Genomic DNA, 16,470 nt, shown 5'->3' with positions numbered 1-16,470 from the left:
TGCTTGTCAGAATGTTTCCCTCCCTATGGCACTCGTAACTTAAATGCGCCTCGAGAGGAATATCTCACATAGAACACACAACAACAAGCCGACTATGTAAATAGATAAACTATTCTACTATGGGTTGTCTGATTGGTGGCCTGTTCTAGCGTGTTCAAAGTGCGCCACGGCATATTTTTTTCACGCCACATTTTTTTTTGCCATGGAGGCAATGATTGTGCCGCGGCGCAGCGCCACAGTTAAATGACTGCAGCGGAAACACTGTTCCAATATCCCATCGATCGATCTTGATATATGGCAACTTTCAGGACCACTCTATTTTTTTATTCACCAATATATTTAGTGTGTAAAGGCTCTCTAACTAAGCCTTTTTTTATGGTTCATAAATACTTTCCCAACCCTAAATAATCGACAAGATCAGAGTATTTTTAAGTCTACCAATTGGTGCTGAAACGGAGACGAATATGAATGTATTTAGATGGCTTTATTTAATTTATCCCTAATATTCTGAACCCGTTCTTTCAATATATTCTAGTGAGTCTGATATGCATAATATGCACCCCGGGACAATTTGTCCTGCTACAATTGTATTTATCGGCTTTTAATTGATTTTATTGGCCAAAAAAACGACAATTACCAGCTAAGGAAACCCTGCTATCAAAATGCTCATACACATGCACAAACATGTTGTTGTGTTGCTTCAGCGCACCTCATGTTAACTGTACTACCTCATGTCAGAGGAATGGATCTTCTGCCTTTAATTAAATGGACCTAACCTAAATACTGTATACTCGGATGCAGATGAGAGGAAGAGCTTGTGTATGTGTTTGTGTACATGTGTATTTAATGTTTGTTTCGTGGAACCCATCAATGAATACATTCTCTCAGGGGTTTTGAGAACCAATGGGCTGAGCTGGAGCGGGCTTTCCCTGAATCTTATTAGCCGAACCCCACGCCACATTTAGCCTGATTACAGAGCCGTCCAATAGTCTCCGCGGTCACTGACACACTAGGCCGTATTTGGAGAGCCCACTGTTTCTCCATCGCTAGAGTTAAAAACGAGGGGTTAGTTCCACTTCATGAGAACTTGATTGGGTCAGTATTGTAGACTCTTCCTCTGAAGGAAATGTAGTGATGGCTGTCTGTGCTCCAGACCCTGGAGGTAGGAACAGAGATGTTAACCCAGTTTTATTTCACTATGGTCCCACTCCCTAAGCGTTCAGCTCCCCGCACGAAACCTGGCTGGCCCCTCTACCCCCTGCTGGGCTAATGCAGTTTGATATCGACCTGAATTGCTATCTGCACTTTGGGAGAGTGGTTATGTGAGTGTGTTTGTGTGTGTGTTTGCGTGACACGTGTGGTGTGCGTGGAGTAGGAGGTAACAGTTCAGCGCATAGATTGGTATTGTGAATGGGTTGCTGGTGTAGCTAAATCCCAATCTTTGGGCTCATATTTGAAAATCTACACTCCTTTTCTTGCTGTAAAGAAGAAACCCAACTATGTGTAGTGCAGCCAAGGTTAGCTTCGGTGTGTGTTACATTCTTCTGTCCCAGTCTAACAGACTGTTCATTGTGTTGAGTCTGAGAGACAAGACAGAGAGAGGCCCAGACCTAGACATCTCCACTGTTGGTCTGTCTGGTCCAAATCAGATGGGCCAAACGTCTGACTGTTTCCGCTAACTCTCTGTGATGTCTGTTGTCACGGTTCCTATGGTAACAGGTTTTAGTCTAAAACTGCTTCAGGATTTAAAGCTGTTATATGACATTGCTGTAGCTCTGATGCCGTACACATTCAGACCTAGCAGATGTCTCTCACCAATTCAACAGAAACTCCCACAAAGACACTTACCGCACGCATTTCAGGAATGACCCATGGTAGCCACGGGAATGATAAGTAAAAAAGCTTTGCCTTTCTCATCCTCTCCCATTGTGTCCCCTCTCAGCCACCAGATTAGGTCCCTGCAATACAGCATCACTGGTGATGTCATCCTGGTGGTCTCTGGGAATGCCCAGGCCAAGGTGTTGGACCGTGACGGGTTCCCGGTCATGGAGTGTCCCAAGGGAGACCAGTACATCGTGGACATGGCTAACACCAAGGTACACACTCATCCACCACCTACTCTCTGATATGTGCTTCCTCTGTTACTGAGAAGGGAAGAGATATAGCCATCGGACACTATGGCCTTCCAGCCCCCCTGTCGGTGGCCACTCAAACAAGCATTCAGGCCTGGACCTTAGCTTTGTGTCAGGGATGACCCCTGCACTGTATGTTCTGCAGCTGCAGGTTAGTTTGTGTATGGGAGTAATGATGTGTACTGTACTTCCAGCTGGGAGCAGTCAGAGTGGAGTAGGAGAGGGTCACGATGGCATTCGTTCAATGCGTCGTGGGTGAACAGTTTTTGCTGTCGAAAAGGCCGTTGCTGATTGTCCATTCACAGAGCATGTTCTGCATGGTGGCTGAGACACCTGTGAGAATGATGTGATAGAGATGACTTCCCCAGTAGGAGAACTATTGTAGGGTGTCGCTCTGTCTCTCTACATTCCTGTGAATCCAATGCTCCATTGGGGCTGTTGCTGGCAGCAGGGTTTTGGGTAGTGAAGCTCTGCAGCTCTGCTGAAGGTGACCCAGCAAATGTAGTGTGTCCAAAACTAATTCTCTCACATCCCTACATCACCACCACACACACACACAAACACACACACACGCACTAGTCTCTCTCTTTCTCACTCACTCTATTCTGCTCTCTGTCTCTTGCACAGCACCCACCCATATGCTCTCTCACTCACTCACTCTCACTCACTCACTCACTCACTCACTCACTCACTCACTCACTCACTCACTCACTCACTCACGCACACACAGTGCGTGAGAGAGAGAGGGCTGAGAATTATCATGATACTTTGGTTAGCGATATGATATGCATTGTAATTTTCACGATTCTATATGTATTGCGATTCGATACTGTGATTTTATGGCAATTCGATGTTCTAAACATACTGCTCATCATGTCTGCTGCAGAGGGACAAGAGAGCCATGATAAAAATAAAAAATAAATGTTTTTCGTGTTTCACTCCAATTTTGTGGTGTCCAGTTGGTAGTTACAGTTTTGTCTCATCGCTGCAACTCCCATGCGGACTCGGGAGAGGCAAAGGTTGAGTGTCGTGCGTCCCCCAAAACACGACCCGCCATGCTGCACTGCTGCTTGACACACTGCTCGCTTAACCCGGAAGCCAGCCGCACAAATGTGTCGGAGGAAACGCCGTACACCTGTCGACCGTGTCAGCATGCATGTGCCCGGCCCGCCACAGGAGTCGCTAGAGCAAGTCAACAAATTGGATGCGGTCTATCTCACTTCCATCCGTTTTGTCACCAAAGCCCCATATACTACCCACCACTGTGACCTGTACGCTCTCGTTGGCTGTCCCTCACTTCATACTCGTTGCCAAACCCACTGTAGCAGCACCCACCCGTAGCACGTACTCCAGCAGGTATATCTCTCTAGTCACCCCCAAAGCCAATTCCTCCTTTGGCTGCCTTTCCTTCCAGTTCTCTGCTGCCAATGTCTGGAATGAATTGCAAAAATCACCAAAGCTGGAGACTCTTACCTCCCTCACTAGCTTTAAGCACCAGCTGTCAGAGCAGCTCACAGATCACTGCACCTGTACATAGCCCATCTGTAAATAGCCCTTCCAACTACCTCACCCCCATACTGTTATTTATTTATTTATCTTTCTCCTTTGCACCCCTGTATCTCTACTTGCACATTCATCTTCTGCACATCAATCACTCTAGTGTCTATTTGGTATATTGTAATTACTTCGCCCCCATGGCCTATTTATTGCCTTTACCTCCCTTTCTTACCTCATTTGCACACACTGTATATAGATTTTCTTCAACTGTATTATTGACTATATGTTTTGTTTATCCCATGTGTGTCAGTCTGGTTCTAATAAGTCCTCTCCTGTTCTGTTGGGGAGGAGGGGAATCAGAGGTGCATAGCAACGGTAGTTCCTCCAGTCCAATTAAAAGACTGTGAACAACCGGAGCTGTTTGTTTTGATGCCTTTTGCCAGAACGTGGAAGTAATTCAGTCATTTACAAAACCATATAAGCGCTAAACATACAACACCATTTGTGGACTGTACCCTAAGCATTACAAGTATAGGTTGAAATACATTTTTGTTCTCCATCTGTGAATATTCAACGGAGTCCTTGTATTTTACAGTATGGGGAGATATAGCATTTAAATGCTGTAAATGAGAGGAGAGAATGGCGGTTTGATAATTCGTGGTAAAGGGGGAACATAGTACAGTGGAAGCCGGGCCGTGTCCAGTCCCATGGTAAAAGGGCTAACAGGCAGGCCTCTCCAAAATTCACACACTGATGTGATTTTGCTCAACTCCTGTCCTTTCTGTCAGGTTGAGATATGTCATGTCTAAACTCTCGGCTGCACGTCGGAGAAATCCCCTGCCATCTCGGTGCAAGAGGGCCTCTCTCTGGGCAGTCGCTCTTTGAAGATGTTATTTGTTATGGCTATTTCTGTGAGTGCTTTTTTTTACCAGAGGAGAACCCTGCTGGAGGTCACAGTCCTATGAGCTCTCAGTTTTGAGGCAGAGGGAGCTCCACTGGGCCAGGCTGGCTCTGGTGTTTAGGGGTCAGTGGCTCAGTGTCAGGGGGGGGGGTTCTCCTTCCCTGTAGGTTCATCTCTTTTCTCTGGAGAAGGACCAAGGACTAACTAGGAGCAGTGAGATCAGGCTGCTATGCACGACGTGCCACTCCGTAAAATAGATGTTTGGTCGTTAATTGTTGAAATCCAGATTCCTCAGTGCTGATTGGGTCAAATTATAGCCATTTAACTACGTTTCTGTCTTTTTATTTCAGGGTCACACTGCCATGCTGAACAGCGGCTGTTGGCACCCCAAGATTAAGGACGAGTTTATGACCTGCTCCAACGACGGGTGAGTTGTATGTGCGTGTGCGTTTCTCTGTGCCGGTGAATCTGAGATTCACAGGGACAGACAAACGCACTGTTACAAGCTGACAGTGGTGGAAAAGTAGTCATTTGTCATACTTGAGTAAAGATACAGTGGGGCAAATAAGTATTTAGTCAGCCACCAATTGTGCAAGTTCTCCCACTTAAAAAGATGAGAGGCCTGTAATTTTCATTATATGTACACTTCAACTATGACAGACAAAATGAGAGAGAAAAAATCCAGAAAATCACATTGTAGGATTTTTAATGAATCTATTTGCAAATTATGGTGGAAAATAAGTATTTGGTCAACAACACAAGTTTATCTCAATACTTTGTTATATACCCTTTGTAGACAGACAGAGGTCAAACGTTTTCTGTAAGTATTCACAAGGTTTTCACACACTGTTGCTGGTATTTTGGCCCATTCCTCCATGCAGATCTCCTCTAGAGCAGTGATGTTTTCGGGCTGTTGCTGGGCAACACATATTTTCAACTCCCTCCAAATATTTTCTACGGGGTTGAGATCTGGAGACTGGCTAGGCCACTCCAGGACCTTGAAATGCTTCTTACGAAGCCACTCCTTCGTTGCCCGGGCGGTGTGTTTGGGGTCATTGTCATGCTGAAATACCCAGCCACGTTTCATCTTCAATGCCCTTGCTGATGGAAGGAGGTTTTCACTCAAAATCTCACGATACATGGCCCCATTCATTCTTTCCTTTACACGGATCAGTCGTCCTGGTCCCTTTGCAGAAAAACAGCCCCAAAGCATGATGTTTCCACCCCCATGCTTCACAGTAGGTATGGTGTTCTTTGGATGCAACTCAGCATTCTTTGTCCTCCAAACACGACGAGTTGAGTTTTTACCAAAAAGTTATATTTTGGTTTCATCTGACCATATGACATTCTCCCAATCTTCTTCTGGATCATCCAAATGCTCTCTAGCAAACTTCAGACGGGCCTGGACATGTATTGGCTTAAGCAGGGGGACACGTCTGGCACTGCAGGATTTGAGTCCTTGGCGGCGTAGTGTGTTACTGATGGTAGGCTTTGTTACTTTGGTCCCAGCTCTCTGCAGGTCATTCACTAGGTCCCCCCGTGTGGTTCTGGGATTTTTGCTCACCGTTCTTGTGATCATTTTGACCCCACAGGGTGAGATCTTGCGTGGAGCCCCAGATCGAGGGAGATTATCAGTGGTCTTCTATGTCTTCCATTTCCTAATAATTGCTCCCACAGTTGATTTCTTCAAACCAAGCTGCTTACCTATTGCAGATTCAGTCTTCCCAGCCTGGTGCAGGTCTACAATTTGGTGTCTGGTGTCCTTTGACAGCTCTTTGGACTTGGCCATAGTGGAGTTTGGAGTGTGACTGTTTGAGGTTGCGGACAGGTGTCTTTTATACTGATAACATGTTCAAACAGGTGCCATTAATACAGGTAACGAGTGGAGGACAGAGGAGCCTCTTAAAGAAGAAGTTACAGGTCTGTGAGAGCCAGAAATCTTGCTTGTTTGTAGGTGACCAAATACTTATTTTCCACCATAATTTGCAAATAAATTAATAAAAAAATCCTACAATGTGATTTTCTGGATTTTTTTCTCTCATTTTGTCTATCATAGTTGAAGTGTACCTATGATGAAAATTACAGGCCTCTCTCATCTTTTTAAGTGGGAGAACTTGCACAATTGGTGGCTGACTAAATACTTTTTGCCCCACTATACCTTAATAGAAAATGACTCAAGTAAAAGTCACTTGAGTAAAAGTTGGTTTTAAATATACTCAAGTATCAAAAGTAAATGGAATTGCTAAAATGTACTTAAGTATCAGTATTTAAAAAAATCTAATTCCTTATATTAAGTAAACCAGACTGCACCAATTTATATTTAAAATGTTTTTTAAAATTGTTGGATAGCCAGGGGCATACTCCAACACTCAGACATCATTTACATATGAAGGATTTGTGTTTAGTGAGTCCGCCAGATCAGAGGCAGAAGGAATGACCAGGGAGATTCTCTTGATAAGGGTGTGAATTGGACCATTTTCCTATCAAAATGTAACAAATACTTTTGGGTGTCAGGGAAAACGTATGGAGTAAAAAGTACATTATTTTCTTTAGGAATGTAGTGAAGTAAAAGTTGGCAAAAATATAAATAGTAAAGTACATATACCCCCCCAAAACTACTTAAGTAGTACTTTAAAGTATTTTTACTTAAGTACTTTACACCATTGCAAGCTGGCTAACACCCAGTACTCAACCCTGTGTACATAGTCATTGAAAACTGGTCACTTTAATCATGTTTGCATACTGTTTTACCCACTTCATATGTATAACTGTATTCTAGTCAAGGCTCATCGTATATATCTACTGCTGTTCACACCTTTTCTATTCATATACTGTCCATAATGTCAATACACACCATCATATACATGCAGTATATATTTATATTCCGTACTCTGACATCGCTCATTCTATTTCAGTATTTCTTAATTCCTTTATTTACATTTTTGGGGTTGCATGTATTGTTTGGCATTGTTAGTTATTACTGCACTGGTAATAATAGTCTCGGGCTGACTCTCTTCTCTGTATACATCAATGATGTCACTCTTGCTGCTGGTGATTCTCTGATCCACCTCTACGCAGATGACACCATTCTGTATACTACTGGTCCTTCTTTGGACACTGTGTTAACTAACCTCCAGATGAGCTTCAATGCCATACACCTCTCCTTCCATGGCCTCCAACTGCTCTTAAAAGCAAGTAAAACTAAATGCATGCTCTTCAACCGATCGCTGCCCGCACCTGCCCGCCCATCCAGCATCACTACTCTAGATGCTTCTGATTTGTGGACAAGTACAAATATCTAGGTGTCTGGTTAGACTGTAAAGTATCCTTCCAGACTCACATTAAGCATCTCCAATCCAAAATTAAATCTAGAATTGTCTTCCTATTTTGCAACAAAGCATCCTTCACTCATGCTGCCAAAAATACCCTCGTAAAACGGAATATCCTACCGATCCTTGACTTCTGCGATGTCATTTACAAAATAGCCTACAACACTCTACTCAAATCAAATCCAATTTTATTTGTTACATACACATGGTTAGCAGATGTTAATGCGAGTGTAGCGAAATGCTTGTGCTTCTAGTTCCGACAATGCAGTAAAAACCAACAAGTAATCTAGCTAACAATTCCAAAACTACTGTCTTATACACACAAGTGTAAGGGGATAAAGAATATGTACATAAAGATATATGAATGAGTGATGGTACAGAGCGGCATAGGCAAGATGCAGTAGATGGTATCGAGTACAGTATATACATATGAGATGAGTATGTAAACAAAGTGGCATAGTTAAAGTGGCTAGTGATACATGTATTACATGAAGATGTAGTAGATGATATAGAGTACAGTATATACGTATACATATGAGATGAATAATGTAGGGTATGTAAACATTATATTAGGTAGCATTGTTTAAAGTGGCTAGTGATATATTTTACATCATTTCCCATTATTAAAGTGGCTGGAGTTGAGTCAGTATGTTGGCAGCAGCCACTCAATGTTAGTGGTGGCTGTTTAACAGTCTGATGGCCGTGAAATAGAAGCTGTTTTTCAGTCTCTCGGTCCCAAGTTTGATGCACCTGTACTGACCTCGCCTTCTGGATGATAGCGGGGTGAACAGGCAGTGGTTCGGGTGGTTGTTGTCCTTGATGATCTTTATGGCCTTCCTGTAACATTGTGTGGTGTAGGTGTCCTGGAGGGCAGGTAGTTTGCCCCCGTTGATGCGTTGTGCAGACCTCACTACCCTCTGGAGAGCCTTACGGTTGTGGGCGGAGCAGTTGCCGTACCAGGCGGTGATACAGCCCGCCAGGATGCTCTCGATTGTGCATCTGTAGAAGTGTGTGAGTGCTTTTGGTGATAAGCCAAATTTCTTCAGCGTCCTGAGGTTGAAGAGGCGCTGCTGCGCCTTCTTCACAATGTTGTCTGTGTGGGTGGACCAATTCAGTTTGTCTGTGATGTGTATGCCGAGGAACTTAACTTGCTACCCTCTCCACTACTGTTCCATCTATGTGGATAGGGGGGTGTTCCCTCTGCTGTTTCCTGAAGTCCAGAATCATCTCCTTAGTTTTGTTGACGTTGAGTGTGAGGTTATTTTCCTAACACTACACTCCGAGGGCCCTCACCCCCTCCCTGTAGGCCGTCTCGTCGTTGTTGGTAATCAAGCCTACCACTGTGGTGTCGTCCGCAAACTTGTTGATTGAGTTGGAGGCGTGCGTGGCCACGCAGTCGTGGGTGAACAGGGAGTACAGGAGAGGGCTCAGAACGCACCCTTGTGGGGCCCCAGTGTTGAGGATCAGCGGGGTGGAGATGTTGTTGCCTACCCTCACCACCTGGGGTCGGCCCGTCAGGAAGTCCAGTACCCAGTTGCACAGGGCGTGGTCGAGACCCAGGGTCTCGAGCTTGATGACGAGCTTGGAGGGTACTATGGTGTTAAATGCCGAGCTGTAGTCGATGAACAGCATTCTCACATAGGTATTCCTCTTGTCCAGATGGGTTAGGGCAGTGTGCAGTGTGGTTGAGATTGCATCGTCTGTGGACCTATTTGGGCGGTAAGCAAATTGGAGTGGGTCTAGGGTGTCAGGTAAGGTGGAGGTGATATGGTCCTTGACTAGTCTCTCAAAGCACTTCATGATGACGGGAGTGAGTGCTACGGGGCGGTAGTCGTTTAGCTCAGTTACCTTAGCTTTCTTGGGAACAGGAACAATGGTGGCCCTCTTGAAGCATGTGGGAACAGCAGACTGGGATAGGGATTGATTGAATATGTCCGTAAACACACCAGCCAGCTGGTCTGCGCATGCTCTGAGGGCGCGGCTGGGCCTGCAGCCTTGCGAGGGTTGACACGTTTAAATGTTTTACTCACCTCGGCTGCAGTGAAGGAGAGGCCGCATGTTTTGGTTGCAGGCCGTGTCAGTGGCACTGTATTGTCTTCAAAGCGGGCAAAAAAATTATTTAGTCTGCCTGGGAGCAAAACATCCTGTTCCGTGACGGGGCTGGTTTTCATTTTGTAATCCGTGATTGACTGTAGACCCTGCCACGTACCTCTTGTGTCTGAGCCGTTGAATTGAGATTCTACTTTGTCTCTATACTGACGCTTAGCTTGTTTGATTGCCTTGCGGAGGGAATAGCTACACTGTTTGTATTCTGTCATATTTCCGGTCACCTTGCCCTGATTAAAAGCAGTGGTTTGCGCTTTCAGTTTCACGCGAATGCTGCCATCAATCCACAGTTTCTGGTTTGGGAATGTTTTAATCGTTGCTATGGGAACGACATCTTCAACGCACGTTCTAATGAACTCGCACACCGAATCAGCGTATTCGTCAATGTTGTTGTCTGACGCAATACGAAACATATCCCAGTCCACGTGATGGAAGCAGTCTTGGAGTGTGGAATCAGATTGGTCAGACCAGTGTTGAACAGACCTCAGCGGGGAGCTTCTTGTTTTAGTTTCTGTCTGTAGGCAGGGATCAACAAAATGGAGTCGTGGTTAGCTTTTCCGAAAGGAGGGCGGGGCAGGGCCTTATATGCTTCGCGGAAGTTAGAATAGCAGTGATCCAAGGTTTTGCCAGCCCTGGTTGCGCAATCGATATGCTGATACAATTTAGGGAGTCTTGTTTTCAGATTAGCCTTGTTAAAATCCCCAGCTACAATGAATGCAGCCTCCGGATAAATGGATTCCAGTTTGCAAAGAGTCAAATAATGTTCGTTCAGAGCCATCGATGTGTCTGCTTGGGGGGGGGGGTATATACGGCTGTGTTTATAATCGAAGAGAATTCCCTTGGTAGATAATGCGGTCGACATTTGATTGTGAGGAATTCTAAATCAGGTGAACAGAAGGACTTGAGTTCCTGTATGCTTTTGTGACCACACCACTTCTCGTTAGCCATAAGGCATACGCCCCCGCCCCTCTTCTTACCAGAAAGATGTTAGTTTCTGTCAGCGCGATGCGTGGAGAAACCAGCTGGCTGCACCGACTCCGATAGCGTCTCTCCAGTGAGCCATGTTTCCGTGAAGCAAAGAACGTTACAGTCTCTGATGTCCCTCAGGAATGCTAGCCTTGCTCGGATTTCATCAACCTTGTTCTCAAGAGACTGGACATTGGCGAGAAGTATACTGGGGAGTGGTGCACGATGAGCCCGTCTCCGGAGTCTGACCAGAAGACCGCTACGTTTCCTTCTTTTACGAAGTCGTTTTTTTGGGTCGCCGGCTGGGATCCATTCCGTTGTCCTGGGTGAAAGGCAGAACACAGGATCCGCTTCGCGAAAGTCATAGTCTTGGTCGTACTGTTGGTGAGTTGACGCTGCTCTTATATTCAGTAGTTCTTCTCGGCTGTATGTAATGAAACCTAAGATGACCTGGGGTACTAATGTAAGAAATAACACGTAAAAATTAAAAAAACTGCATAGTTTCCTAGGAACGCGAAGCGAGGCGGCCATCTCTGTCGGCGCCGGAAGTCTTAAGACTCAGCAAATTGGATGCAGTCTATCACAGTGCCATCCGTTTTATCATCAAAGCCCCATATACTACCCACCACTGCGACCTGAATTCTCTCGTTGGCTGGCTCTCGCTTAATATTTGTCAAACCCACTGGCTCCAGGTCATCTTTAAGTCTTTGCTAGGTAAAGCCCCGCCTTATCTCAGCTCACTGATCACCATAGCAGCACCCATCCGTAGCGCACGCTCCAGCAGGTATATTTCACTAGTCACCCCCAAAGCCAATTCCTCCTTTGGCCGACTTTCCTTCCAGTTCTCTGCGGGCAATGACTGGAACTAATTGCAAAAATCACTGAAGCTGGAGGCTCAAATCTCCCTCCACTAACTTTAAGCACCAGCTGTCAGAGCAGCTCACGGATCACTGCACCTGTACATAGCCCATCTGTAAATAGCCCATCCAACTACCTCATCCCCATACTGTTATTTAATTTATTTTGCTCCTTTGCATCACAGTATCTCTACTTGCACACTCATCTTCTGCTCATCTATCACTCCAGTGTTTAATTGCTATATTGTAATTATTTCGCCGTTATGGCCTATTTATTGCCTTTATTGCCTCCCTTATCCTACCTCATTTGCACATACTGCATATAGACTCTTTCTATTGCATTATTGGCTGTTTGTTTGTTTATTCCATGTGTAACACTGTGTTATTGTTTTTGTTGCACTGCTTTGCCTTATCTTGGCCAGGTCGCAGTTGTAAATGAGAACTTGTTCTCAACTCGCCTTCCTGGTTAAATGTTGTTTTTTTAAACTGCTGGAGCTAGGAACTTTCAAAGCGTTTCGCTATCCCCGCAATAACAGCTGCATTAGGCTGTTACCCGACCATTACAATTGTATTTGATTTAAATGAACACGGCACTAGGCTGTCTCCTACAGCTGGAGGGCTCTATCAGAGCTGGGATGAGTGGCTTGATTGGTTTGAAAAAGGCAGTAATGAGCTGAATAAGGGTGCACTGCCATGTCTCACTGCTTTCTCAGAATGGCACCGTGCAACTCATGCCTACTTGGTCACTAATCTTCCTAACAGCAGGATTATGTGGATCAGGACCCCCGCCAGAAAAGACACTAAACGATTCTTACAGGGAATAAACTAGTCGGATAACCTCACCGAAATGTAAGGACAGCAATGCCGGTGTATGATCACTAGAGTCTTTGTTTGAGCTGGGGTACAGTGGCTTATCCAGGATCAGCTGGAGGATTACAAATTAACATATCCCTTTAAGACTCATTTTCATTGAGATCACCTGGGCATCAATATGGCCCTCTCTGAAGTCTATTTCCAATTCAACAGTTACTAGGCAGTATAAGTTTGAGCTTCCAAAAATGCTGGTTTATCATTGCTGACAATATAAACTCAGCAAAAAAAGAAACGTCCTCACTGTCAACTGCGTTTATTTTCAGCAAACTTCACATGTGTAAATATTTGTATGAACATAAGATTCAACAACTGAAAGACAAACTGAACAAGTTCCACAGACATGTGACTAACAAATTGAATAATGTGTCCCTGAACAAAGGGGGGGTGGGTCAAAATCAAAAGTAACAGTCAGTATCTGTTGTGGCTACCAGCTGCATTAAGTACTGCAGTGCATCTCCTCCTCATGGACTGCACCAGATTTGCCCGTTCTTGCTGTGAGATGTTACCCCATTCTTCCACCAAGGCAAGTTCCCAGACATTTCTGGGGGTAATGGCTCTAGCCCTCACCCTCCGAACCAACAGGTCCCAGACGTGATCAATAGGATTGAGATCCGGGCTCTTCGCTGGCCATGGCAGAACACTGACATTCCTGTCTTGCAGGAAATCACGCACAGAACGAGCAGTATGGCTGGTGGCATTGTCATGCTGGAGAGTCATGTCAGGATGAGCCTGCAGGAAGGGTACCACATGGGGGAGGAGGATGTCTTCCCTGTAACGCACATCATTGAGATTGCCTGCAATGACGACAAGCTCAGTCCGATGATGCTGTGACACACCGCCCCAGACCATGACGGATCCTCCACCTCCAAATCGATCCCGCTCCAGAGTACAGTCCTCGGTGTAACGCTCATTCCTTCGACGATAAACACGAATCTGACCATCACCCCTGGTGAGACAAAAGCGCGACTCGTTAGAGAAGAGCACTTTTTGCCAGTCCTGTCTGGTCCAGCGACGGTGGGTTTGTGCCCATAGGCGACATTGTTGCCGGTGAGGACCTGCCTAACAACAGGCCTACAAGCCCTCAGTCCAGCCTCTCTCAGCCTATTGCGGACAGACTGAGCACTGATGGAGGGATTGTGCATTCCAGGTGTACCTCTGGCAGTTGTTGTTGCCATCCTGTACCTGTCCCGCAGGTGTAATGTTCGGATGTACCAATCCTGTGCAGGAGTTGTTACACGTGGTCTTCCACTGCGAGGACGATCAGCTGTCTGTCCTTTCTCCCTGTAGCGCTGTCTTATGCGCCTCACAGTACGGACATTGCAATTTATTGCCCTGGCCACATCTGCAGTCCTTATGCCTCCTTGCAGCATGCCTAAAGCACGTTCACGCAGATGAGTAGGGACCCTCTGTATCTTTGGTGTTTTTCAGTCAATAGAAAGGCAACTTTAATGTCCTAAGTTTTCATAACTGTGACCTTAATTGCCAACCGTCTGTAAGCTGTTAGTGTCTTAACGACCATTCCACAGGTGCATGTTCATTAATTGTTTATGGTTCATTGAACAAGCATGGGAAACATTGTTTAAACTCTTTACAATGAAGATCTGTGAAGTTATTTGGATTTTGAAAGACAGGGTCCTGAAAAAGGGACGTTTCTTTTTTGCTGGGTTTAGTTTCCCATCATCTCACTTGTCACCAGCAGGGAGTCCTCTAGGCTAAGCTATGCCTCTGGGACCCTTGGTCTGTCCTCACCTCTCTCACAGCGTGGAGTCACCTCCTGGAGCTTTCATTGGGGAAAATCTCTGTTTTCAGAATACAATGGTAATACAATACAGAATTATCCATGTAACCTACTACACTTTCACAAGCCCTCTGTTTGTTATGTGTTCCTCTAGCCAATTGGTTTCCCCATAGAGCTTATCACAGGGGCTGTAGTGTTTCTGTGTTTAGGGGCGGGGTCCATGTGTGTGTCTCTGAACATGTTTATGTATGTGTGTATATGTGTGAGAGAGCGAGAGGGAGAGAACCCCAGTGATGAGTCTAAGTGAGTGTGACAGGCAGCGGAGCAGAAACCCAACACCATGATCAGGACTGAAAACAAGGCTGAGGAGGGTAGGGGCTGGGACCAGTGTTCACCTCTGACTGTCTCTTCTCCCTCCCAGATGTGGCGCTGGGGCTAGCTGCTTTATTTAGCTTTACTTTGGGTCCTGGGAATCCTCACGTGGCACGTTAGCACTGAGGTTTGCCAGCCCAGTTCTGGGAGTAGAGCAGATCAGAGCAGTGGATAGAGAGCCGTTTGCAGCCGCGGCCAGCTGTAGATGTGAAGGGTCCCCAGCGGGAGGATCCGAAGCGGGTCACTACAGCTCCCTGAGCCACAGGGACCAGGAGAGGAAGGGAATGTCCAGTGGCCAGCTTTCAGGACCTCCCTCTTCTTTCAAAGTCTCTCTCCCTCTCCTGCCCTCCATCCCTCCCCTTGGTTTCCCTCAATCACGTCTCACTCTAAGGCATCGGGGAACGGATGATTGTCGGGCGGATGTTGTGAAAGGGGATGTTTGGGACTTTTTATGACTGCCTCTTGTGAGCTCGGTGAGGTTCACTATGAGTAACTGAGGTCAGAACTGGAAGGGACTGAATGAGGCGTACGGTGAAGTGTTAGTCTCAATGAAGTGCTGCTGACAGTAAGAAACAGTTCATGCGTCGTCATTGGGTAATGATGATCAGCGTGGGAGGTACACCCAGTAGACCTCGCAGCACAGGGAGCTGGGCTGTAGCCTGGGTTTTCACCTCAGGCAGTTATCTAAAGGCCCAGTGATTCTGAGGGGGTTGTATGAAAATGTATGCGCTCACTACTGTAAGTCGCCCTGGATATGAGCGCCTGCTGAATGACTAAATTGGAAATGTTGTCTCCTCCCCACTCCTGCACTCCTGTTCAGTGGTCCCAGTGGGGAGCCTGGATGTCTTGGCTGCTGTGTGTGTGGCTCTGTCTGACAATGGGCCAGATAAACCAGGACCCAGGGCTTCTATTTCTGAAGACCAAAGGAGGGCCAGCCGTACCGCCTGGTGCCGTTCGCCTGTCTTCCTGACAACAGACCAGTGTTACCACCCAGATTTAATAGTCTCTCTCTCTCCCTCTATTGTTCTGAAGCCGCTTTTGATGTGCTGCTTTCGATGCTTTAATGTACTAGCTCTTTCAGGTCTCTACGATGACCTTTTTTTACAAGGAGCACGTGTGCCCCTATGTTGAAATATTTAGAAGCACAATGACACATATTTAAGATAACAAGCCGTTTTCTTTAGCAATGGTGCAAGCATGATGGTCATGTATTCTCCATGGCACTCGGGCTGCGGTACAGTGAAGTAATCATTGCAACAATTATCATCTAGGGTAGAGCCCTGTCTTTACCCACACTAAAAAAATACAACAAATTACTATAGAATTCTTTAGTAAACTGTAGAATACTATACTACGCACTGTAGTGTCTCTCAATCAGGTGTAGTACTTGTTGAAAAATACTATACTAAATACTACAGTATTATCCGCAAAACAAACACTAGTAAATACTACAGTAATGTCCACAAAACACCACAGTATTTATTAACTAACATTTACCCTGCCCATTCTCCTCCCCCATATCCCCATTTGTGCCACTCATTAGTGGAAAACCTACATGCCAAGTATACAGTCCATTCGGAAAATATTCAGATACCTTAACTTTTTCCACATTTTGTTACGTTACAGCCTTATTCTAAAATGGATAAAATAGAAAATGTCCCTCATCAATCTACACACGAATCCCGAGCTGACAAGGTAA

General features: G+C 45.6%; 1 protein-coding gene across 1 annotated transcript in view; it reads left to right on the top strand.

The window, feature by feature from the left end:
- Positions 1-16,470, top strand: part of LOC124048773 (WD repeat-containing protein 70) — an 88,781-nt gene that overhangs the window by 14,495 nt on the left and 57,816 nt on the right. The window contains 2 exon segments of the mRNA XM_046369840.1: positions 1,943-2,096; positions 4,881-4,957. Of these exon segments, the coding sequence (XP_046225796.1) occupies positions 1,943-2,096; positions 4,881-4,957 (231 nt within the window).

Source organism: Oncorhynchus gorbuscha, linkage group LG11 (assembly GCF_021184085.1).
Source record: "Oncorhynchus gorbuscha isolate QuinsamMale2020 ecotype Even-year linkage group LG11, OgorEven_v1.0, whole genome shotgun sequence".
Classification (NCBI taxonomy): Eukaryota; Metazoa; Chordata; class Actinopteri; order Salmoniformes; family Salmonidae; genus Oncorhynchus; species Oncorhynchus gorbuscha.
This window is presented reverse-complemented; position numbering and strand designations above follow the sequence as displayed.